This window comes from Nannospalax galili, unplaced genomic scaffold, assembly GCF_000622305.1.
Source record: "Nannospalax galili isolate Female #2095 unplaced genomic scaffold, S.galili_v1.0 scaffold622, whole genome shotgun sequence".
Lineage (NCBI taxonomy): Eukaryota > Metazoa > Chordata > Mammalia > Rodentia > Spalacidae > Nannospalax > Nannospalax galili.
The window spans coordinates 242,056-267,023 of NW_008348570.1; the positions used below are offsets into that span (position 1 = coordinate 242,056).

At 40.6% G+C, this 24,968-nt stretch overlaps 1 protein-coding gene across 2 annotated transcripts in view; it reads right to left on the reverse strand.

The window, feature by feature from the left end:
- Positions 1–24,962, reverse strand: part of Sos1 (SOS Ras/Rac guanine nucleotide exchange factor 1) — a 142,678-nt gene extending 117,716 nt beyond the window's left edge. For both annotated transcript variants that reach the window (XM_017801204.2, XM_008845509.3), the window contains exon 1: positions 24,809–24,962. In XM_017801204.2, coding sequence (XP_017656693.1) covers positions 24,809–24,895 — 87 coding nt within the window. In that variant the 5' untranslated portion in view covers positions 24,896–24,962. The remainder of the gene's footprint in view (positions 1–24,808) is intronic.
- Positions 24,963–24,968: the final 6 nt, after the last annotated feature.

The window sequence follows — 24,968 nt, forward strand, 5'->3', positions numbered from 1 at the left end:
AGTGCATATTAGTGGTTTGAACACAGCAATTAAGAAGAGATTGACAGAGTAGAATACATAACATGACCCAATCGATACCTTTATAAGATAGTAGTTACGTCAAATATAAGTAGGCTAAAAATAAAAGGACGAGAAAACAGAACTAGAAATCATGTTAAAAAATACAAGCTAGACTCAGAATGACAAATATCCCATTTCTCTTACACAGGGGTCATATATACATACATATGACATGAAGGGAGAAGGGGGTTATGGGATGGAAGGAAAGGGTCTACAGAAAAGAGGGAATGGCTGGGAATGTAGCTCAGGTGATAGGCAGAGTGCTTGCCTACCATGCATGAAACCCTGGATTCAACTGCAATACCACATAAACTGGGCATGGTGGTACACCCCTATAACCCCAATACTCAGGAGCTGGAGGCAAGAAGGATTAAGAATTTAAAAATCAGCCTGGACTTTAGGAGACCTCATCTCAAAACAAAACAAAACAAAGCAAAACAAGGAAACAAATACACACATTAAGGGGTAAGAGGGTACAAGAGAAAATAATAGAAGATAAATATAACATGTGTGCTGGATAGCTTTAGTGTCAACTTGACACACCTGGGTTGAGGGAGCCTCAGTTGGGGAATTGTCTCTATTAGACTGGCCTGTGGCCAAGTCTGAAGGGCATCTTCTTGGTGCGTGATGTGGGAGGGCCCAGTCCACTGTGGGTGGTGCCACCCCTGGGCAGGTGGGCCTGTGTTGCATAAGAAAGCAGGCTAAGCAGGGGCCAAGGGAGCAAGCCAGTAAGCAGCGTTCCTCCATGGCCTGTGCTCCAGCTCCTGCTTCCAGGTTCCTGCCCTGAGTTCCTACCTTGGGCTCCCTGATAAACTGCAACCTGGGAGTTGTAAGCTGAATAAACAAACCCTTTCCTCCCCAAGTTGGTATTGGTCAGAGTGTTTTGTCACCGCAGTGGAGAAACAGACTAGGACAACATGTTTCTTCTTGTATGAGAAAACACACATATAAAACACAAAAGCAGAATCAGGAATATTTGGGATTAGGAAGGAGATCAGTGGGACGTGGTCAAAAGAAGGTAATGGAGAGGTATGAGCAAAGTACAATGATACATAATGATGAAATTGTCACAGTAAAAGCTGTTATATAGTACATTAAAACATTTAATTAAAAAATAAACCAGGCATGGTGGCACATACTTTTAATCCCAGCACTTGGGAGGCAGAAGCAGGCAGATTTCTGTGAGATTGAAGTTAGATGGTCTACATAGCAAGTTCCAGGTGAGCTGGGGGTACAGGGAGACCCTGTCTCAAAAAAAAAAAAAGCCATTTAATCATTAAAATAATAGAATAAAATGAAATGAAATTATGGAAGCTGGGTGTGGTGGTACAGTATTGCAAATTCCAGCACTACGGATAAACCAAGAGGATTATGAGTTCAAGGCCAGCCTTGACTATATAATAAGACCGTATCTCAGGGTTGGCAAGATGGTTCAGTGGGTAAAAGCACTTGTTGTACAAGCCTGACAACCTGAATTCAATCTCTGGAACCCATGGTGAAAGGAGAACTGACTCCTGAAACTTATCCTTTGACCTCCACGTACACACGTGCTACACACACACTTGCTAATAATAATAATAAAAACGAAGACCCCCATCTCAAAAAAAATAAAAGCTTAGCGATACACGCCTATAATCCCAAAACAAACAAAACAAAACCAAATAACACCAAAGCAAAGGATGTAGGTGTGCTTGCCTAGCATGCACAAGAAACTGGTTTCATTCCCGGCATTGCAAAATAACTAATTAATAAATGAATAAATAAAACTAGAATTTGTTGAAAAGTCTCTTTATGAGAAATCATCCTATCATTTTCTATGGTAAACTTTGTGGCAGTAAGAAGTTGTAAACTATGTCATCTATGCTCTGGACAAGAGACAAGAGACACTCCTTTCTGCTGACAAGAACTTTGGATGAATGTTTTTTTTTGGTTTTTTTGAGACAGGGTCTCCCTGTAGCTCCAGGTGGCCTGGAACTTACTATGTAGACCAAGCTAGCCTTGAACTCAAGAGATCCTGCCTCCCGAGTGGTGGGATTAAAAGCCTGTGCTACCACGCTCATCCTTCTAATTACTTTTTTACTACTGACTTTTGAGTGTTCTTTATACACTTTAGGTATTAGTTCTTTAATTTCTAGGTTTTTGTGTGTATGTATGACATAGGGTCATGCCACGAGCTCTGGTTAGCCTGTAAATTGGTATGTAAACCATGCTGGCTTCACACCTGTAACATTCCTCTTCTGCCTTGGCCTCCTCACTGCTGGGATACAGGAGTCAACATGCCTCTTGTGTGTGTGGAGGGGGTGGGGTGGTATTAAGAAAGGTCTTACTGACTGTGGCCCAACAGTCCTAGAACTTACTAGGCAGCCCAGACTGGCCTTGAACTCCAGGATCTTCTCGCCTTCTGGGTGCTGAGTTTACAGGCATGTACCACCACGCTCAGCTTGGTTTATAAATATCTAGTGGTTACAGCACCATTTGGTGAGCACACACAAAATAATAAAGATCCTATCTCAAAAAAATAAAGGCTAGAAAACCAAGTGTTGTGGTGCATGCCTATAATCTCAGCAGAAAGAGAAAGATCACAAGTTCAAGGTCGTCCTCAGTCACATTTCTGCCCCCCCCCAATGAAAAGAAAAAAAAAAAAAACCACCAAAGCAAGGGATGTAGCTCAGTGGTAGTGCGCTTGCCTAGCATGTACAAGGTCCTGGGTTCATTCCCAGCACTGCAAAATAACTAATTAACCAGTGAATAAATAAGACACTTTAAAGATAGAAAAAAATATATGCTACGCAAGCATTATACAAAAGAAAGCAGGACAGCTATATTTTGATTTTGCTAAATCTGACAAAGTAGACACCAGAGGTAGGAGTTGTGGTAGTGCGCTTGCCTAGCATGTACAAGGTCCTGGGTTCATTCCCAGCACTGCAAAATAACTAATTAACCAGTGAATAAATAAGACACTTTAAAGATAGAAAAAAATATATGCTACGCAAGCATTATACAAAAGAAAGCAGGACAGCTATATTTTGATTTTGCTAAATCTGACAAAGTAGACACCAGAGGTAGGAGTTAGTAAACAGAAACAGAAAACAGCATTATATAATCAGAAAAAATAAAAATCTACATTCTGGAGGAGCATGGTGGCACACCTTTAATCCAGCAGAGGTAAGGAGATCTCTGAGTTCCAAGCCAACCAGGGCTGCGTAGTGGGCCCGTTTTCAATTCTACTTTAATAAAGTTTAGTTTTGTGTGTTCTGGATAGACAAATAGTTCGCTTTTGTTAACAGGAGTAATGTTATCAGCATTCTTTTATACATCCTCTGGTATCTCTGTACAATAACTTCTTAAAGGAGTAGGAGCGTAATTGCTGGGCAGTAGGACACATGCTTTTCACTGTACTAAGCCAGAGTCTATTCATAACATGGTACCCATCTCCTCCCGACCCCTAACAAGAGGGAACAGAAACTCCTACTTTCTCCTGTTTTTGCTAAACTGAGAAACCCTGGTTTATGGGCATTGTACCTATCAATATACTTAGGTCTTCTTTAAGGGCTTCGGATTTTTAAAGCTATACCCATTTAGGTCTTAGGCATTTTGTTTCAACTTAATTTTGATTACTTTATACCTTTTGTTGTACTCTAATGGCTGCTAGCAGCTTAGGTGTCCTAGCTTGACTCAGACACTGAGTTTATAACATAATTAATCTCTCTTAAGTACTAAAACGTTTCTGCAGGTTCTTCCAGGTTTTTTGTTTTTCTTTGGAAGTAGTTATCTTGCTCATATTGTTTCTTTGATTTTTCTCTGGAAATTCTGGTTTCAATGGACTTATCAGCAAGGACTAGGCTGCACTTGGCAATTAGGGGTGACTTTCTCCTTCCGACCCTGATACTATGAGGGGGCTGGTTCCTGAACCAAGGGCTCCTGCATAGCCTGTACACTGGTATACACATGTCCAATAAGGTCTCCCCCAACCTTCCCCACGTAGAGAAGGTAGATTCTGGTAGTCATCTGCCTCGCAGGCACACTAACCATGCACTAGCACCTCTCCAGGACTACTCTTTCCTCTGTGCAGCTCATCTTCGTGGCCAGCTTTGGCTTTGGTGTGTTTTGCACTGACCTCTTCCTCTCGCCAAGCTCTTTTCAATTTTGAAATCCTCTACACTTTTGCTCGTATTGCTATAGATTTATTGTTTTGAAAGCTTTTCTGGGGGCTGGAGAGATGGCTCAACGGTTAACACTAACTGTTCTTGCAGAAGACCAGGGTTCGAATCCCAGCACTCACATGGCAGCTAACAACTGTCCATAACTCGAGTTCCAGGGGATCTGACAGCCTCTTCTGTCCTCTGCGGGCATTGCACAACACAGGTGTACTTACCTACATACAGGCATAACACTCATACACATAAAATAAAATGAATAAATTATACATACATATATATATATATAGAGAGAGAGAGAGAGAGAGAGAGAGAGAGAGAGAGAGAAAGCTTTTCTGTCAGCTCACTGGAATTATCTACTTTCTTAAAGCAAAAACCCCTCAACTGCTATGAATCACTTGCATTTATGAATATCATCCATTCTTGGTCGGGTTTTTCCCCCTCCCACTATACTGAAATCCAAACAAAAATCCCCAAACTAGACCCTGAGTTGCGCTAATCTTCCAATCCCCTATAGTAGCCAACATCCATGGAATATGAAATTCCTATTTAGTGCAGTCTTTGGCTACATAGTTCTCAGCAGCATGTGGTCATTTTCTCACATACCCACCAGGACCTCAGGTTCATACTCCCATGTTTTATCAGTGTACATGATCATGAATGGGAGATTCAGTCTCCAGTGCATCTTCCTCTTATACCAAAAGGGGCTATTCTGATATTTTAATCTGCGATTGGCCATTTTACTGACTTCTTAGTTTTAGCAGTCAGCAGCTGACTGCTTTGGTTGTTACATCTGCAAATATTTGTTCTTCTTTGCTTATATAACGATTCTATTTCTTGTCTTATTGCAAACAGAAAGTTCCATAATAAATGTTAAACAACAATGTTGTAAGCAATTTGTCTTCTTCATAGTTATACTGAGAATGTTTCTAATATTAAGTATTAAAAGTGATTTTGAGTTAAAAAAAATAAGTAAAAAGTGTACGCATCAGACAGAGTTGAAAAACTGATGGAAAACAATCTTCAGTTGTAGTTGGATACTTCAAACTCCTCTCTCAAAAACTAACAAAATTATAAAGTTAATAGTAATTTTGAAGAATTCAACACCATCATTAGGACTAATCAGCCTTTATAAATACTTAATCAACAGTAAATGAATATGTATTCTTTAAGTGATGTAAAACAAGACAGCTCCTTATCTTAGGCTACAAACAAAACCTCAACAAATTTGAAAGTGGAATCACACAGAATATGTTACCTGTGCATAATGATATTGAACTAGAACTCAATAACAGAAAATGGGGGTGGCTGAACTGAAGTCTTTGCTTGTGAACAAGAAGAATTCAGCAGACACACAGAAGGAGGTGAACTATGAATGAACATGGGCCATACTCCCACCATAGGATAAGAAAGAATCTCTAAGTACTCTGGTATTAATAAAAACACTTTCTTTCCCCTAAATTATCTAAAGGTCAAAGTAGTAGTATCAAGAGAAATAAAGGGAAAAAGCAGAAGGAAATTTATAGCAAAAGAAAAACTTCTGATCAGTAATCAAACTTCCCACCTAAAGAACCCCTCTGAAAACAAAAGCAAAATAGGGCTGGCAAAATGGCTCAGTTAGGTAAAGCTGCTTGCTGCCAAGCTGGACAACCTGAGTTCAATCTCCGCAACCCACATAATAGGACAGAACTGACTTCCTCAAGTTGTCCTTTGTCCTCCCCATGAGCACTGTAAGATAAGTATACGTGCAGGTGCACATATGTGCACACACACACACACACACACACACACACACACACACACGCATATAATAAAATAAAATAAATAGGCCAGGCATGGGGCTGGAGAGATGGTGCAGTGGTTGGGAGAACTGACTGTTCTTACAGAGAACCTGGGTTCAATTCCCAGCACCCACATGGAAGCTAACAACTGTTTGAAACTCCAGTTCCAGGGGATCCAATGCCTTCTTCTAACCTCCTCAGGCATTGAAGGACATGCGTGCACTTGCGTATGTGCAGGCAATGCACTCATATATATAAAATAAAAATAATAAAGAAAAAAATGGGCCAAGCATGGTGGTGTAATCCTTTAGTTCCAGCACTCAGGAGGTGGAGGCATGAGAATCTCCAAGTTCCAGGTCAGCTAGAGCTATGGGCTATAGGGAAAACCTTTCTCAAAAAAAACCAGAAAACAAACAACAACAAAAGTAAAGCAAGCAGAAGGGCAATAAAAAATAACAATCAATGAATTTAAATAAGTAAATAAAAAATAAAAACAAAATATTTTTAAAAACAGAACAGAAAAATCAGAGAAACCACTAGCTCTAAACAAATAAAAAATTGACAAATCTTTACAAAGACTGACAGAAAGGGGGTGGGGAGAAAGAAATACCATTATCAGGAATTCAACAGTAACATTACCATGGACTCTGCAACTAGTTGGTCTTTTTGAGACAGGGTCTCTTTGTAGGTCTAGCTGGATGGGAACTCACTATTGTAGACCAGGCTGGCCTTGAACTCACAGAGATCCGCCTGCTTCTGTTCCCTGAGTACTGGCTAAAGGTGTGTGCCACCATGCCCGACAGTAAGTGAATATTATAAACAATTCTACACAAATGTAAATTTGACCACTCAGAAGAAATGGATTGATTTTAAAAGGGAGGGAGAAAGGAAAAGAGAAAGGGAGGAAGAGGGAGTAAGATGGAGGGAAGGGAAGAAGCCCAAGAACAACTCAATATAAAACAAATAATGAAAGCAGTCCTTCAACTACTAAATAAATTAGTGGTCATTTCAGAACATGCCAAAAGGCACTCTTCAGACCTAGACTGTTTCAATGGAAATTTTTTACTTTAAAAAAGTAATTAACACAGGATTGGAGAGAGGCTGTCTCAGTGGTTAAGAGTACTTGCTGCTCTTCCAGAGGACCCAAGTTTGGTTCCCAGCACCCACATCAGGTGACTCACAATCGCCTACAACTCCAGTTCCAGGGGATTGGATGCCCCCTTCTGGCCTCCACTGGCACCTATACACATGTAGTATATACACACACATACACATCAAATAAAAATCTTTTTTTTTAAAAAGCAATTAAGCTGGGCATAGTGGCACACACCTTTAATCCCAGCACTTGGGAGGCAGAGGCAGGCAGATCTTCGTGCGTTCGAGGCCAGCCTGGTCTACATAGTGAGTTCCAGTACAGCTGGGGCTACAGGGAGACCCTGTCTCAAAAAGACAAAAACAAAAACAAAAAAACCCACACACAAAAAAAGCAATTAACACTATTTCTCCACAATTCTCTGTATAATATAGAATTGAAGGGAATACTCTTAAATTCATTATACAAAGCTAGTAATTATCTGATACCAAAACTGGATAAAGATTAAAGATCTCTCTCCTCTCTCTCTCTCTCTCTCTCTCTCTCTCTCTCTCTCTCTTTATACCCCTCACTGTCCACACACACACAGACACACACACACACACACGAAGAAACTACAAACCAACATTTTTCATTATTATAGATATAAAAGTCCTTAATAAAATACTAGAAAATGGATAGAATTCAGCCATTTATAAAAAGAATTTTACCAAAAAAGTAGGAATAAAGGAAGCAAGTCTAAAATCGATACTCTAAAACAAATGCAATACATATTAAAAGTCTTAAAATCATATCATTTCACTCAATACAGAAAAACTATCTGACAAAATCCAATCCTCATTCACTGTTTCTAAAATTCACAGGAAAAAAAAATGGTAGAGGGCAACTTGCATTTACAAAAACCCTGTTAACATATATTTCACAGTAAAAGATAGAATGCTTTCCCCCTCAAGTGAGAAAAAGGACAAAGAATGTTTACTCTCACCATATTACTCAACATAGTAAAAAAGTTACTGCAACATGAAAAAAGCAAAGGAAATAAAAGACAGACTTGAAAAGAAAAAACAGAAATGGTACTATTTGCAGATAACATGATTGTCTATGTATTACTTTTCTAATTAGTATGAAAAAATACTTGCCAAAAGCAACTTAAGGAAAGAAGGCTTTACTCTGGCTCACTACCAGTCAATCATAGCAGGGAAGGCAGGGCAGGAGCTGGGGTCCCAGCTGATCTCAAACACTGGTCTCAAAGCAGTCAGCAAGCAGAAGAGAGGAATGCTGGTGTTCCATTTGCATCAAGACAGTCCAGGTAGAAATTCCCAAATAATCAACTCCCACAAAAGCAATTCTTGGAACTAATAAATGACTCCAGTAAAGTTGTAGGATACAAATCAACTCCACTTCCATATACTGGCAAAGAACACATGAATGCCAAAAAAAAAAAAAAAAAATCCCCAAATAAAAAACAACCTATATACAAAACACACAGATGTCAATATAATAAACCCCACAAGAATTGTATACTAAAAACTAGACAGATAACAGCAAAGAAAGGCATAAAAGGTCTTTTAAAAAAGGACAGAGAGCGGGGCTAGAGAAGATGGCTCTGTGGTTAAGAGCACTGGCTGCTCTTGAAGAGGCCCTGGGTTTGGATCCCAGGATGTTAGCATACACATGGTGGCTAACACTGTCCATAACTCCAGTTCCAGGGGATCCAACACCCTCTTCTGACCTCCACAGGTACTGTACGACACATATGCACTTACATACGTGCAGGCAATACACTCATTCACATAATTATTTTTAATTTAAAAAGGAGAGAGAGGATAAATCATCTTTAAAAGTTAGAAGATTCAACACAAAGATTTCCGTTCTCTTTAAAGTAATAGGTTTTAACATAACTGGGATAGCTAATCTTGATTACCAACTTGATAAGATTTAAAATCACCATAGAAACAAATATCTGGGCAAGTGTAGATTGAGTTAACTGAGAGAAAGAGGAACCCTCCTTTCAATGGGCAGCACCATTCCATGGGCTGGGGTCCCAGACTGAATAAAAAGAAGGAAGGAAGCTGAGTATCCACATTCATCACTCTCTGCTTCCCATCTGTGGATGCAATGTGACCGGTCATTTCCTGTTCCTGTGGCCATACCTCCTTCCCTGCCATGAAGAACTATATACCCTGGAACCATAAACAAAACTAAGCCCTTCCTTCCTTAGGTTGCTTTGTCAGGTATTTTGTTGCAGCAATAAGACAAGTAGCTAATACAAATCCTAACAATAACTCAACAACCTTTCTGATAAATGTTGAAAGGGTTATTCCAGAATTTGTATGGACATGCAAAGGAAATGGGATAGTTAAAAGTAACTTTATAGATACATAAGGTAGGAACTTTTCTACTCAATTTCAACACATATTTACAGTAATAAAATGTAGTAAATTAAAAAAAAATTTAGGGTAGTACTGACAGGCACATCAATTGATAGAACAGAGAACCTAAGATAAACACAAAAAAATATGTCCCATTAGCCAAGTGTGGTGGCTTATGTCTATAATCCTACTACCTAGGAAGCAGGTAGGTAGATCTAAGTTCGAGGCCAGCCTGATCTATACAGTGAGTTTGGGACCAGCCAGGACTACACAGAGACACAGAGAAGCCCTGTCTCAAAAAAAAAAAAAAAAAAAAAAAAAAAAAAAAAGCCAATTAATTTTTGACAAAAATACCAAAGCAGAGCCAGAGAGATGCCTCAGCAAGAAACATACACTCACACATGCGAATTAAAACGTAACTTTAAAAAATACAAAAGTGGGCTGGAGAGATGGCTCAGCAGTTAAGAACACTGACTGTTCTTGCAGAAGACCCGGGTTCAAATCCCAGCACCCACATGGCAGCTAACAACTGTCCGTAACTCCAGTTCCAGGGAATCTGACAGCCTCTTCTGTCCTCCACGGGCATTGCACGACACGGGTGCACTTACCTATATGCAAGGTAATACACACATACACATAAAAATATAAAAGTAAATAAAATATTTTAAAAAATACAAAAGCAACATAATGGAAAGGCATTTCCTTTTTATCAAATGGTGCTATAACAACTAGACATTTATAGGCCAAGCTGAGTGTGGTGGTACATGCCTATAATCTCAGGACTCAGAAGGCAAGAAGATCCTGGAGTTCAAGACCAGTCTGGATTACCTAGTTGAACAGCTGGGCTACAGTCAGACCTTTCTCTCACACACACACACCTCCCCGCCAAGAGGAATGCTACAATTGTGAAGCCAGTTATAGGCTAACCAGAGCTACATGGTATCTCACAAAAAATAAATAAAATTTAAATTTAAAAACTACAGAAATAAAAGAACTAGTATTGGAGCTGGAGAGATGGCTCAGCAGTTAAAAGCATTGGCTGCTCTTGCAAAGGACCTGGATTCAATTCCCAGCACCCACATGGTGGCTAACAACTGTAACTCCAGTTCCAGAGGATTCAATACCCTCTTCTGACTTCCATGAGCACTGCACAACATGGGTACACTTACACACATGCAGAAACAATCATACACATAGGATAAAAAAAAAAGAACTAGTATCTAAAATGTAAAAGAACACTCAAAAAAAATCAATAGGTAAAAAAAAGCAATTAGAAAAAGGGCAAAAGGTACCAAGACTAGATATGACATAGTTTACAACTTCTCACTGCAACAAAGTTTACCAAAGAAAATGACATGACAGTTTCTCATGAAGAGAATTCTAGTACGACCAACAATATCATGAAGCTATAAAAAAGAACCGGGTGTTCTTAACTGTTATGCTATCCAAAATATATTTAAGGGGAGAGGGTAGAGGAACAAGGTGCAAAAGAGTGTACAAAACAAAAAACACATACATACTTGTCAGCTATAGAAAAAGAAACTCTGGAAAAATACAAAAGAAACTTTAGTTACCTTGGAAGAGAATTTTCACTGTAGAGTCTGTTTCAGCTTTGAATTTTGTGAATGTATTCTGTAGTTTCAGCTACTCCTAGTCAACCACAGTCCATAATATTAAATGAAAATTCTTGAAATAAACAGTCCACTGTGCACTGTTCTGAGTAACTTGATGAACTCTCAGGTGATCCCACCTCAGACATAAATCATCCTTTGTCCAGCATACTATACATGCTGCCCATCTGTTAATCAGTTAGAAGCCATCAAAATTGCCAGTCAACTCTACATCACAATGCCTACACCACATTCATGCCTTATTCCATCTCATCACATAGGCATTTTATCCTTTCACATCACAAGGGTAAGTACGATATAATGAACCTGAGAGCAGACCAGGGCAGGAGAGATGCTCAGTGGTTAAGAGCACTGACTGCTCTTGTAGAGGACCTGGATTCAATTTCCAGCACCCACATGGCGGCTAACAACCATCCTTAACTCCAATTCCAGGGGATTCAATGCCCTCTTCTGACCACCACAGGCTCTGTACAACACAGGTGCATTCACCTATGTGCAGGCAATACACTCATACAAATAAAAATAAAAAAAGACCACAGTCACCTCAACTTTTAGCACACATGCTGTTATCATTGATAGATAATTGTTCTATCATTCATTTTAAATATTTTACTATGCCTAAATCATAAGCAGATATATAGATAAATGGATATAGATGATATAGATATATGAGATCTTGAGGGTTAACCATACAGCCAATCTAGCCAAAACAGGGAGCTCTAGGTTTGATGAGAGAGATTATCTCAAAAAACTAAATGGAAGCCTGAGAGTGTAGCTCGTTTGGTAGAGTGCTTGTCTAGCATGAATGAAGCCCTCGGCTTGATCCCCAGCACCACCTGTGTGGTGGGACATGCTTGTAATCTCAGAATTTCAGGGTGAAGACAAGAGAATCAGGAGTTCATGGTCATCCTTGGCTAAATACTGAGTTCAAGGCTAGCCTGGTTGCATGAGAGTCTATTTAAAAAAAAAAAAAAAAAGTCAAGAGTGACAGAAGACACCTGATGTTCACATCTGGGCTCTACACCTATACACAGGCAAGCACACCTGTGTGTGTGTGTGTGTGTGTGTATGTGCGTACACACGCATACATCATACGCACACAAGAAAAGAAAGACAAGAGGGGGAGTGGGAGGGGAAGAAAAAGAAGAGAGAAAGGCTCTACTAACCTTACAGAGATACATACAACAAGAGGGCTAAGGGTATAGAGAGTAGTTCAGTGATAGAAAACTAGCATGAACAAGGCCCTGAATTCTATCCCCAGCTATCACACACACACAAAATAAATAGAAATCAATAGCATATGTTCTGCTAATATATAAGTAAATATGAGTTCATTAAATATTGCTGTAATCTCAGCACTTAGGAGGCTCAGGCAGGAAGATTGCTGGCAAGTTCAAGGTCAGCCTAGGCTCCATAGTATGTTCCAAGTGAGGCTAAGCTACAGAGACTATATCTCAAAAAAAAGTTTTTTTAAAGCAAAAACAGCAACAACTAAATAAAGCTACTCTCAACAAGTCCAGGTTCAGGTAGCTTTACTGGTATATTCTACTGAAAATGTAAAGAATTAACAATTCTCTCAAACTTTTCCAACAAAGAGGAAGGAACACTTTCTAAACTCATTCTTTGAGGCCACCATTACCCTGATACCAAAACCAGATGTTGGCATCTCCCAAGAAAGAAAACTACAGGCTAATATTGTTTATGAATGCAGTCGAAAAAATTCTCAAGAAAGTATTAGCAAACTGAATTCAACAATACATTTAAAGGGTTTTATACTTTGACTAAGTGAGGTTTATTTATCCTAGGGAGTGCAAAGGTACTTTGATGTTTAAAAAAGGAGGGGCCAGTGGGTCAGTTGGTAAACATACTTGCCATGGAGCCTGAAGACCTAAGTTCAACCCTGGGATTCACATGGTTGAAAGAGAAAACCAATTCTTAAAGTTGTCCCCTGACCTCCACATGTACACAGTGGCACTTGAACCCCCCAGCCCCAAATAAATGTAATTTAAAGGGGGGGGGCAGATGGCTCAGTAGTTAAGAGCACTAGCTGCTCTTGCAGAGGACCCAGGTTCAGTTCCCAGCACCCACATGGCAGCTTACAACTGTCCTTTACTCCAGTTCCAGGGGATCTGACACCTTCTTCTGGCCCCCACAGGCACTGCATGTATATTGTGCACTTACATGCATACAGGCAAAACACTCATACACATAAAAAATAAAAATAGATAAATAATTAAGAAAGAAAAAGGGGCTAGAAAGATAGCTCAGTGGTTAAGAGCATTTCCTATTCTTCCAGAGCACAGGAGTTCTGCTCCCAGCACTCATGTGAGCTGGTTTACCTGTAACTCCAACTCTAGGGGATCTGACACCCTCTTCTGGCCTCCAGAGGCACCTGCATACATGTGGCATACTTCACACAGACACACAAACACACACATATATAGTTTTAAAAATTAAAGAAAAAAAGCAATGCATCACATTAATAGAATGAAAAAAAGAACAAAACAAAACATGGGGCTGAAAAGATGGCTCGGCAGTCAAGAGCATTGGCTCCCAGCTCCACATGTCAGTAACACCAGTCAGTAACTCCAGTTCCAGGGGATCCAACGCCCTCTTCTGGCATCTGTGTGCATTGCAGGCACAGGTGCACTTACAAACACGCCAGCAAACTATTCATACGCATAAAATAAAAATAAAAGATATTTTTAAAAACATGGTCAGTCCCTCAAATTTTTTATTTTCTGAGGTGTTGGTAATGGAACACACAGCCTCACACATTCTAGGCAAGTGTTCTAACACTGAGCTACGTCTCCTTAATCCCTCAATTGACTCAGAAGAAGTATTTGACAAAACTTAACACCCTTTCTTCTGAAAACAGAATAAAGGGAGGCTTCCTCAATATGACTACATTAGTTATTTTCCTCCTTACCATGGCCAAAATAGTTGACAAAGAAAAAGGGATTTATTTTGGCTCAAGGTTTGAGGGCATGCATATAGTCCATTATGGAGGGGAGGGGAGGGCACGGTAGCAGGAGGAGGAGGTGGATGCCCACACCTCATCTATGGTCAGGAAGCAGAGTGATGAACGCTGGAGCTCATCAGACTTTCACTGTTCATTCCTTTCATTCAGTCTAGGTTCCAAACCATGGAATGAAACCACTCATCTTCAAGGTGGGTCTTTCCCTCCTCAGTTCAACCTCTCAAGAAACACCCACGAACACATGCCAGGTGGTATAAAGCCCCAGGTAAAATTAGCTATCACAATGATAAAAGACATCTATGTAAAACCATTTAATGGTGAAATATTGAAAGTTATGCCACTATGTTCAGAAATAAGACAAGGATGGTCACTTCCATGGCTTCTTTGTACTTTTTGAGACAGAATTTCATGTAGCCCAGGTTAACCTTGAATGGTCTAGATCTTCCTGCCTTATCTCCCAAATGCTGAGGTTACAGGCATACACATCACCACTTATTTTTTGTGTATGAGTGTTTTGCCTGTATTATGTAAGTGCACCTGTGTCATGCAATGCCCACAGAGGTCAGAGAGGGCGTGGGATCCCCTGAAACTGGAGTTATGGATCATTGTTAACTGCCATGTGGGTACTAGGACCCAAACATGGGTCCTCTACAAGAGCAGTTCATACTCTTAACCTCCGAGCCATTTCCGCAGCCCACTTAATGTTCTTATGAAGCCTCTTGTTACCTACCTAACAAATCCTAACAGTCTGTTTTGCAGAAATGGAAATCCCAATCCTCAAATTCATTTAAAACTGGATGAGGCTTGAAGAGCCAAAACAATCAAGAAAAAAAATTTCTGGAGAGTCACCCTTTCTGATTTCAACTGGCCATACAATGGTATAGTAACCAAACCTGTGTGGTTGCCTGGTATGACAACACATGCCTGTTACTGGAACATTCAGAAGGCAGAGGCAGGAGGGCAGAAAATTTGAAGTCAGCCTGAGCGTACATAAAGAGACCCTGTTTCAAACAGCTATATATTTTTTGTTGTTGTTGTTGTTTTTCTTTTTTTTTTTTTCGTCTTTTTGAGACAGGTCTCCCTGTAGCCCCAGCTGGCCTGAAACTCACTATGTAGACCAGGCTGGCCTTAAACTCACAGAGATCTGCCTGCCTCTTCCTCCCAAGCGCTGGGATTAAAGGGTGTGTCACCATGCCCAGCCCAAACAATCTTTTTAAAGGACTTTCAAAATCTTGTAAAAGTCTTTTCAGAGGTGAAAGAATGAGTTCTTGAAAAAATGGTGCTGGGACAATAAATTTTCAATGAAGTCAGGCCCCTAACTCATACCAAACACAAAAATCAACTTACTCAGCTATTCTGAAGGCTAAAGCAAGACTGCAAGTCTGAAGATAGCCTTGGCAACTTAGCATGACCTTGTCTCAAAATGAAGGAAAAATCAGTACAAGAATATAGTTCAGTAATAGAGCACTTGCCTAGCACAAATATGTTGGGTTCAATCCTCAACACCATGTCAAAAAAAGCAATGATATAAATGCAAGCACTAAACCCATAAACCTCTTACAAGAAAACATAGGGGTAAATCTTCATAGTCAATATGACCAGATGATTCATAAAAGTAGTGATATATTTTATTTTTTGACAGGGTCTCCCTATGTAGCCCTGACTGGCCTGAAACTTCATTGGCCGCAAAGTCACAGAGATCTACCTGCTTCACCGCCCCCCTGCCCCGTGCTGGGATTAAAGACATGTGCCACCACACCTAGCAATTTTTTAATGTAATTTAATTATTATTTATTTACTTATTTATTTTGGTATTTTGGGTTGGACCTAGGATCTCACTCTTATTAGGCAAGCACTCTATTATTGGGCTATATCCTAGTCCTTTAAAAAAAAAGTATGTGTATGTGTGTGTATGATATATACATATATGCACACAGATGCCACAGTGTGCAAGTGGAAGTAAGAGAACAACTTTATTGAGTTGGTCTCCCACTTCTACCTTTACATGGAGGTCAGGGGATCAAACTCAGGTTCATCAGTTTTGAACAGCAAGCACTATTACCAGTGAGTCATACTCACTGGCCCTGTATTTTGAGAAAGAATCTCACTGAATTGCCCAGACTGGCACTGAACTCACTCTATAGCCCAGGTAGGACCTGAAACTAGTGAACTTCTCCTTCAGCTTCCCATGTAACTAGGATTATAGTGTTATACTACAAGGCTACCTTATTAAAACATAATAACATCCATGTTTGTCATATAGTAAGTGCTCAACATATTTTTACCAAACCAGTAAAAATCAGCACGAAAACATTAAAAAAAAAAAAAAAAAAAAAAAAAAGATTCAATGGGCTGGCAAGATGATCAGCAGGTTAAAGCATATACTACCAAATCTGATGACCTGAATTCAATCCCTGGAGCTGACATGGTGGAAAGATGAGAACCCTCTACCACAAGTTGTCCTCTGACCTCCACACACATGCTGCGGCATACTCACATGCGTGCATATGCACACACACAAACACACACACACACACACACACACACACACACACAAATTTAAAACGTAGTACTTTTTTTAAAGAGACTTTCAAAATCATCTTACAGCTTAAAAATGTCAATTTTAGGGGGCTGGAGAGATGGCTCTAAGATTAAGAACACTTGAACTTCCAGAGGACTAGGGTTCAATTCCTACCACCCACATGGCAGCTAACAACTGTCTGTAACACCAGTTCCAGGGGATCCGACACCCTTTTCTGGCATTTGTGGGCACTGCACATATGTGATACACTTACATTCATGTAGGCAAAACATTCATACACATAAAATAAAAATAAAATTAAAAAAAATCCATCTAGCCAGGCATGGTGGTGTATGCCTTTAATCCCAGCACTTGGGAGGCTCTGAGAGGCAGGCAGATCTCTGTGAGTTCGAGGCCAGCCTGGTCTACATAGTGAGTTCCAGGACAGCTGGGGCTACAGAGAGACCCTGTCTCAAAAAGACATACATACATACATATATATCCATTTTAGAAACAACATCTGAGGGCCCAGTAAGATGGCTCAGCAGGTAAAGGTGCTTTCTGGACAACCTGAATTGATCCCTGGAACCACATGGTGGAAGTAGAGAACCAACTCTTGCAAGTTGTTCTCTGACCCCCATGCATGCATCAAAGCATGTATGTTCCCTCCTCCCCACAAATAATGTTATAAAAAATAATAAAATAAAAATATGAACATCTAGCCGAGTGTGGTGGCACATGCCTTTAATCCCAACACTCAGGAAGCAGAGGCAGGCAGATCTGGTCTACATAGAGTTCTAGGCCAGCTAAGACTATAGGGAGATTCTTATCTCAAAAACCACTACTAGAAAAATAAATCTTCAAGTGACAAGCTATAAGAAAATATCTGTACCCAGTATGGTAGTGCAGACCTATGATCCAGGCACTTGGGAAGTGGAGGCATGAGGATCATGAGTTCAAAGCCAGCCTGAGCTACATGAGACTCTTGTCTTTAAAAAAAAAAAAAAAAAAAACCAGGGGCTGGCAAGCTGGCAAATGGGTAAAGACACATCCCAAGCCTGATGATCTGAGGTGATCTCCCAGACCCATGTGGTAGAAGAAAAAAACCCGATTCCCTCAAGTTGTCCTCTGATTTAAACACCACACACACACACACACACACACACACACACACACACACACAATTTCCCACATACTAAATAAATAAAAATGTTAACAAAAAAAAGTACAAGACAAAAAGGTACAAGGCTCATATCTTTAATTCTAGCATTCAGGAAGCAGAGGCAAAGGCAGACGGATCTGTGTTTGAGGCTAGCCTGGTCTATATAACAAGTTTCAGACTAGTTGGGCCTACACAGTGAGACCCTGTCTCAAAAAAAGAAAAGAAAAAAAATTAATAAAATAGATTATTACATTATCAAAAGGATTCAGATTTTAAGAGAGCTTAAAATTCTAGGCTGAAAAGAAAAATAAGTCAATGCTTTAAAAGGACAAAAGAGTTAAGCCGACACTGTCCAAAGGAATACTCAAGAATGGTTAAAAAGAATATGAAAAAGGAACCAACAAAATGGCTCACTGGGTACAGGTGCTTGCTGCCACGCCTAAAGACCTCAATTTGATCCTGAGGACCCATATAGTGGAAGGAGAGAACCAACTCCTTTAAACTGTCTTCTGAGCTAGGTATGGTGGTACATACCTTTAATCCCAGCACTCACAAAAATCTACTGGGAGGCAGAGGCAGGTGGATCTCTATGAGAGCAAGGCCAGCCTGCTCTACACAGTGAGCTCTAGGCCCACTGGGGCTATGGGGAGACCCTCTCTCTCTCAGAAACAAACAAAACAAATAAATCAAAAAAAAAAAAAAAACTAAACTAAACTGTCCTCTGCCCTCCACACATGTGCTATGGCATGCACCACTCCCCCCAACACACACACAGAGACACAAAAAAATAAATGTTGAAAAAAGAAAGAATACGAACAAGTACTCAATTATTGCGAGTTACCAAGAGGACACAAAGCTATAATAAATAAGATACCATTTCAAACTACCACAGTGACTACAATTAAAAACTGGCAACAGTAAATATTGAATATCATATATTACTGATGAAAGATGGTAAGAGTATTTAGTGGAAAGATCTGGCAGTTTCTTACAAATGCAACAGGCATCTCTCTACCCTATGAGCTATTTCTCTTGGTACTGGTATACAAGAAATAAAAAGATGTTTAAAAATAAACTTGTGTAAGAACTGGAAGCTGGGTATGCACAATCACAACACTTGGGAGGTAGAAGCAGAAGAATAAGGAGTTCAAGGCCAGCCTGGGCCACATGAGATCCTTTCTCAACAACAACAAAAAAACATTTAGGCCAGTGAGATGGCTCAGTGGATAAAGGCACTTGTCACCAAGCCTGATGATCTGAGTTCAATCCCTGAGAGCCACCTGGTTCAGAGAACTGACTCATGCAACTTGTCCCCTGACTGTTTTATGCACACATACACATACAAATAAATGTAATAATAAGTTTTTAAAAAAAAATACATGCTGGGCATGCTGGTTTATACATTTAATCCCAGCACTCATGAGGCAGAGACAGGCAGATCGCCGTGAGTTAAAATTCAACTTGGTCTACAGAGTTCCAGGTCAGCCAGGGCTACATAGTAAGACCCTGTCTCAAAAAACAAAACAAGAAAATTCAAAACAGCTTTATTCATAGCTCCAAATTTAAAGCATCTAGATATTCATCCACTAAACAACAAATTGTAATACAGTCACATGATGGAAAAAAGGAATGAATTCTTTAAAACATAACCTCAAAAGCCTCAACAAAAATATATTCTATATGAATCCATTACATGATGTTCCAGAACAGATAAATCTATGGTGGAATGATAAAAGGTTAGCTCATGGGTTATCTTTGGGAGGAGTAGGCAGGGGCTGATGAAGGAAACTCCAGGAGTAATGGTAATGTTCTACATCTTGGTTCAATTGTGTGCAGCCATTGAGCAGTACAATTAAAAGCTGTATATTACGCCATACATAAACTTCCTAAAAAACAGGAACTGTAAAAAAAATTATTTTTCATTACTGATGCACACGTTGAAACATTTAGGAGTAAAGCATACTGATGCCTGCAACTTTAAAATCCATCAAAACATAAAATAAACTGGGTATAGTAGCGCATGCCTGTAAATCCCAGTACTCGGGGCTGAAGCAGGTGGATTGCCACAAGTCTGAGGACAGTCTGGGCTTCATAGTGAGTTCAGGGTATGGTAAGACCCCATCTCAAAACAACAACAGACTAATGGAGGGAGGGAAGGAGAAGATAGACATGTGATGAAGCAAACAGGACATTCATTATAGCATGTTGGATTCACGGAGATGCAACTGAAATATAGTTAGGCTAGTGCCAGTGTGAGGGCACACGTCTTTAATCCCAGCACTCAGCACTCGAGGCAGAAGCAGGCAGATCTCTGAGATAGAGGCCAGCCTGGTCTATATAGTGAGTTCCAGGCCAGCTGGGGCTACAGGGAAACTTTGTCTCAAAAAGACCAAAAACAAACCAAAAAAGGCTTTTGGGTTTGTTTGCTTGTTTGGGGCAGGGGGCTTCTTTGAGACTGGGGCTAAAGTAGCATAGGTTGGCCTCAAAATTCCTATATAGCTAAGAACGACAACCTTACTCTTCTGCTACCACCTCATATGGTGGGATTACAGACTTGTATCACCAAGCTTAGCCTAAAAGCCTCAACCAAGACCTGCATTAGTTTATGTTTTCTAAAATTTTATATAAGCAGAATTATATAGGACATGATCTTTTTTGGTTTGGCTTCATCAGTTTTTTAGAGGTCTGTCTGGCCACATCCTTCTGAGAAGCTGGGATGACAGGCCTGCACCACCAGGCCTGGTTCATGTGTAAATCTTTCTATATAAACATAGGCTTTTATATTTCTATCTTTTTTAAAAAATACTTTATTATTTTTATTTTATATGCATGAATGTATTGCCTGCAAGTATGTAAGTGCAGCCTTGTAGTGCAGTATCTGCAGAGGTCAGAAGAGGGCATCAGGTCCTCTGGAACTAGAGTTAGGGAGATCTGTCAGCTGCTATGTGGGTGCTGGGAACCAAACCCAGGTACTCTGCAAGAGCAGTCAGTGCTCTTAGCCACTTAGCCAGCTCTCCAGCACCTATATTTGTATTTTACTTACATGCCTAGAGGCTCCAAAAATGCTGCATTCGATATCAAAAATGACCTGCCAACTGAAGAAATATACCTGGATAACCCAAAAGCACTTAAATCAACACGTTCCAAATCATTTCATTATGCCATGCTTTCCTCCACCCGAAAGATGTGACTACCCACATGCAAACACAAAACAAGATCTTTCTTGCTTCCTTAATAGTCACCCAGTCACTTAGTGAGGTACTAGGTCCTGCCGATTTTCTCTTTTAAATCTCTTTCACACAGAATCCATTCCTATCTCCATCCTAAGCCAAATACCTATCACCTCCTGGCTGGACTGGTAAACTAGCTTTTCATTTTTTCTCTCCAACATCAGGTCTCATTCCTCCCATTCTTTCACCAAAATGAAGTTTCTAAAATTCAAATCTGGTGTTACTTCCCTACTTAAAACTCCGAAATGGCCAGCCATGATGGTTCATACCTATAATCCCAGCACCAGGGTAGTTGAACCAGGAAGATTACAACTGCCAAGTTCAAGGCTAGTCTGGGCTATGGAATGAGACTGTCTAAAACAAAGAAATAATCTTACTTATAAATCAGTCACCTCATCCCCTACCACTTTCCACTTAGTGTTTTCTAGTTATGTTATTTACCTCTTTATCCTTAATGCTGAGAGCAATACTTGTTCTGAGGTAAGTGAGGTATTTGTGTAATAAAATAGGATTTAAACTGATAGATGTAGGGGACACAGTGGATCTTGTGAATACACTCAGGAAAAGTAACAGTCCTGTCTCGCTAAAACATAAAGATTTTGACAGGTAATCCTTTGCCTGTCAAAAGATCAGAGATCAGAGTAGAGCCCACTTATCAACTGCCACAAATTCCATGTAAAAACTGCATTTTGGACTGGAGAAATGCCTCTGGAGTTAAGAGCACTGGCTGTTCTTCCAGGGGACCCAGGTTCCGTTCCCAGCACCCACATGGCAGCTAACAACTGTCCTTAACTCCAGTTCCAGGGGATCCAACGCCCTCCCAGGTATTGTACACATTGTGCACTTGTATATATGCATGCAAAACACTCTACACATAAAATAAATATAAATAAAAATATTAAAACTGTGTTTTTATCTTAACTTAAACTCAAAGGCCATCAACAGTTCTAAGTATGACATATTCAGAAATGTACTATAATTTTTGAAATTTATAAAATAGGCAAAGGCAAGCAGGGTCGGGCAATGGACTCAGTTAAGAGACTACTTCATGGGGGCTGGAGAGATGGCTCAGCGGTTAAGAACACTGTTCTTGCAGAAGACCTGGGTTTGAATCCTAGCACCCGCATGGCAGCTAACAACTGTACGTAACTCCAGTTCCAGGGGATCCAACAGTCTCTTCTGTCCTCCACAGGCATTGCACGACACGGGTGCACTTACCTACATGCAGGCAATACATGCATACACATAAAATAAAAATAATAAATAAAATATTTTTAAAAAAGAGACTACTTCATTCATCTGGGAAAAGGAACTCAGAGCAGTTAGTAGATTAGAAAAAAAGGTTAATGAACATACAGGTTTTGCCTGAAAATGAGCAGGAGTATACAGAGAGAAGTCAGACAATGACCCCAACGTTTGGAACCAGTCAAATAAAATCCTAAATCCATAACCAAGAAAAAAATTTTAAAATTAGTAGATGCAGGGGTTGGGTGACAGTTTTATTATTTTCGGTGTTCCCTTTACCCACTTGTTCAAACTGAGTCTTAACAGGTGTCAGGCACCTGTCAGCAGGTAGAGGAAGTCATGGGTAACAGCACCATTCCCATTTTCTAGCTGGGGAGTAAGAGCATGGTCAAGTAAAGTAGAACTTAAAACTCACTACTGAGTTAGAACAGGGTGCTAGAAAACACTCAAGGAGTAATATCTAACTCAGCCCTGAGTGTTTAAGAAAAGCTGAGGTTGAGCAAATCCCAAAGGATGAAGCAGTGCCAGCCCAAACAAAGAAGAACATTCCAGGTAAAAGGAACAATGTATCCAAAGAGCCTGAGTAAGAGAATACAGAGCTAGGTATTCTAAAGTAGTCTAAAGTCTGAAGGAAGAGTTCAAGCTAAGCACATTGCCACATGAAATGTCCAAAGACATAAACACATGAAATGCCCAGCACATGGGTGAAAATTCGAATTTTAGGCTATGAACAGTATATTCAGATATGAAAAATATTCAACCTTGTCTTGAGTGTCTTACAATCAATCATTGATGGTAGGTATTCAAATAAAGGGAAGGCCCTTCTGTATCAGGGAGATTCTGTATATTTCCACCTCTTGCCATCACTTCTGCAAGGGTTATCTCTGCTTAAAGTAGAAAAACAAAACAGGCTATATAAGATGAGTACAACTGTGGTAAGCTGGAGACACATGTCTTGCCTAAAGAAGGCAATCATTCACTCAACTCTATCAGTTACTGCCACCTGTAAAGTGTACGGAAAGATTTCTCTATAGTTCACAAAGAATTGAATGTTCAGGTTTTATGAATATACCACATTTTAAGATACTAACAACTAATTACATAAATTTAAAAAAAAAAAAAACAAAACAAAACAAAACAGTGTGCCCAGCCAAACAAAAATGTGTCTATGACTAGATTTCAGCAAGGGCCACCCATGTGGCAAGTTAGACCAGGTCTGCCAACTTCTACAATGCTCTTTCCACTACTTCAAAGGTCCTCAAGGGTTATCGCTAAAGCAAAGTAGCTCTAAACTGGTAATGTTTTATGGGATCTGTTGTACATTTGAAAACAAATTTTGTCTCCTCTTGTCCTGTCAGGATAACTTCCAACAATGGGACATACCACACCACTTCTGTCACTCCCCAAGAAGTCAAGGTTGCAGGTGAAGCAAAAGTAAACAATGGAATGAAACCTCATGGGATCATTAATAAAGTATGCAAGACATATTGCATCTCTTTGATTTTCCTAGAAAACCTCAATGGGAGGTTTGTGAGCAGTGAGACCCTTGAGAACTAAAAATCAGTGGCTTAAATCTGAAAAATAAGAGCAAAATTTTCAAACAAACCAGTTTCCACCATACGATACCAAGAGGGGGAAAAGGAGAACAGAGCAAGGGGAAAGAAAAAGTTGGTGGCCTTTGAGAAATATGATACACCTTTTAAGACATTTTCGTAAAGCATAAGCGCCTCCCATAAGTGATACACCATATCTTGAATTCTCAGTGGAAACAAACTGTATTTTAACAAGCTAGCCTGAACATGACTGGAGCAACAAGAAATGGGGACTTAGAAACTAACTGAAAGAGTAAAGCAATCTCTACAGATAAGGCAAATGAAGAAAAGGAAACAAAAATCATCCGGACACCCGTTTTCACTAAGTCACAATGTTGATATAGAAGCTTTTGAAATGTAGCCACCTTAGCCATATAACTTTAACCACTGGCAAACTTAAAGGTTAAAAATTCAAAACCCCAAGCAAATGACAGTTCGAAGACTCTCAAACTCTCCAAAAAAGCCCATCTGAAGTCAGTGTGCACCACCCTGTGGTGGGGGGAGCTAGGAGAACGCAGAGCTGCGAGCGGAGCCCAGCAAAACCAGGCCGAGTTCCCGCTGGCAGGCAAGCTCGCAATTACTTAGAGCAAGCACTGCGGCCAGGGCATTCTCCAGCCTGTAAAACCAGTGTACTGGACGCCTAAAACGGGAGGCTGACGCCAGCTCCGCACGTCCGAGAAGGCGGAAAGTGGCCTGCTTTGACCTCCACAGAAAACCGAGGCTCCCGAACCAAGGGGCAGGGCATTCACGCTCCGCGGCGGGAGTCTCCAGACCAACGTTCCCAGCCTGCCCGCGGCCTTCCCACACAAACCCGGCGAATGTCAACAGCGAAGGGGAGCCCGGTGCGGGGGAAGCCCGCGGCGCGTGCGGTCCTGCGGGAGAGCAGCCCAACCCGGCTGCGAAACCAAAGAAAGAAGCTGGCGTGCGCCCCGCCTCCCCGGCCAGCCCCGCGCTGCGGGGGACGCGGGGCTACGCGCTGCTCACCTTTTTCAGCGCCGGCACCAGCAGCCCCCGCCACTTGGGTGCATTCTCCTCGCTGAAAAACTCGTAGGGCAGCTGCTGCGCCTGCATGGTGCCCCCGGGGCGCCGCGGGGCGGGGAGTGGGGCGGCGGCGGCCGGCCCGGGAGCCGCGAGAGGGCGAGCT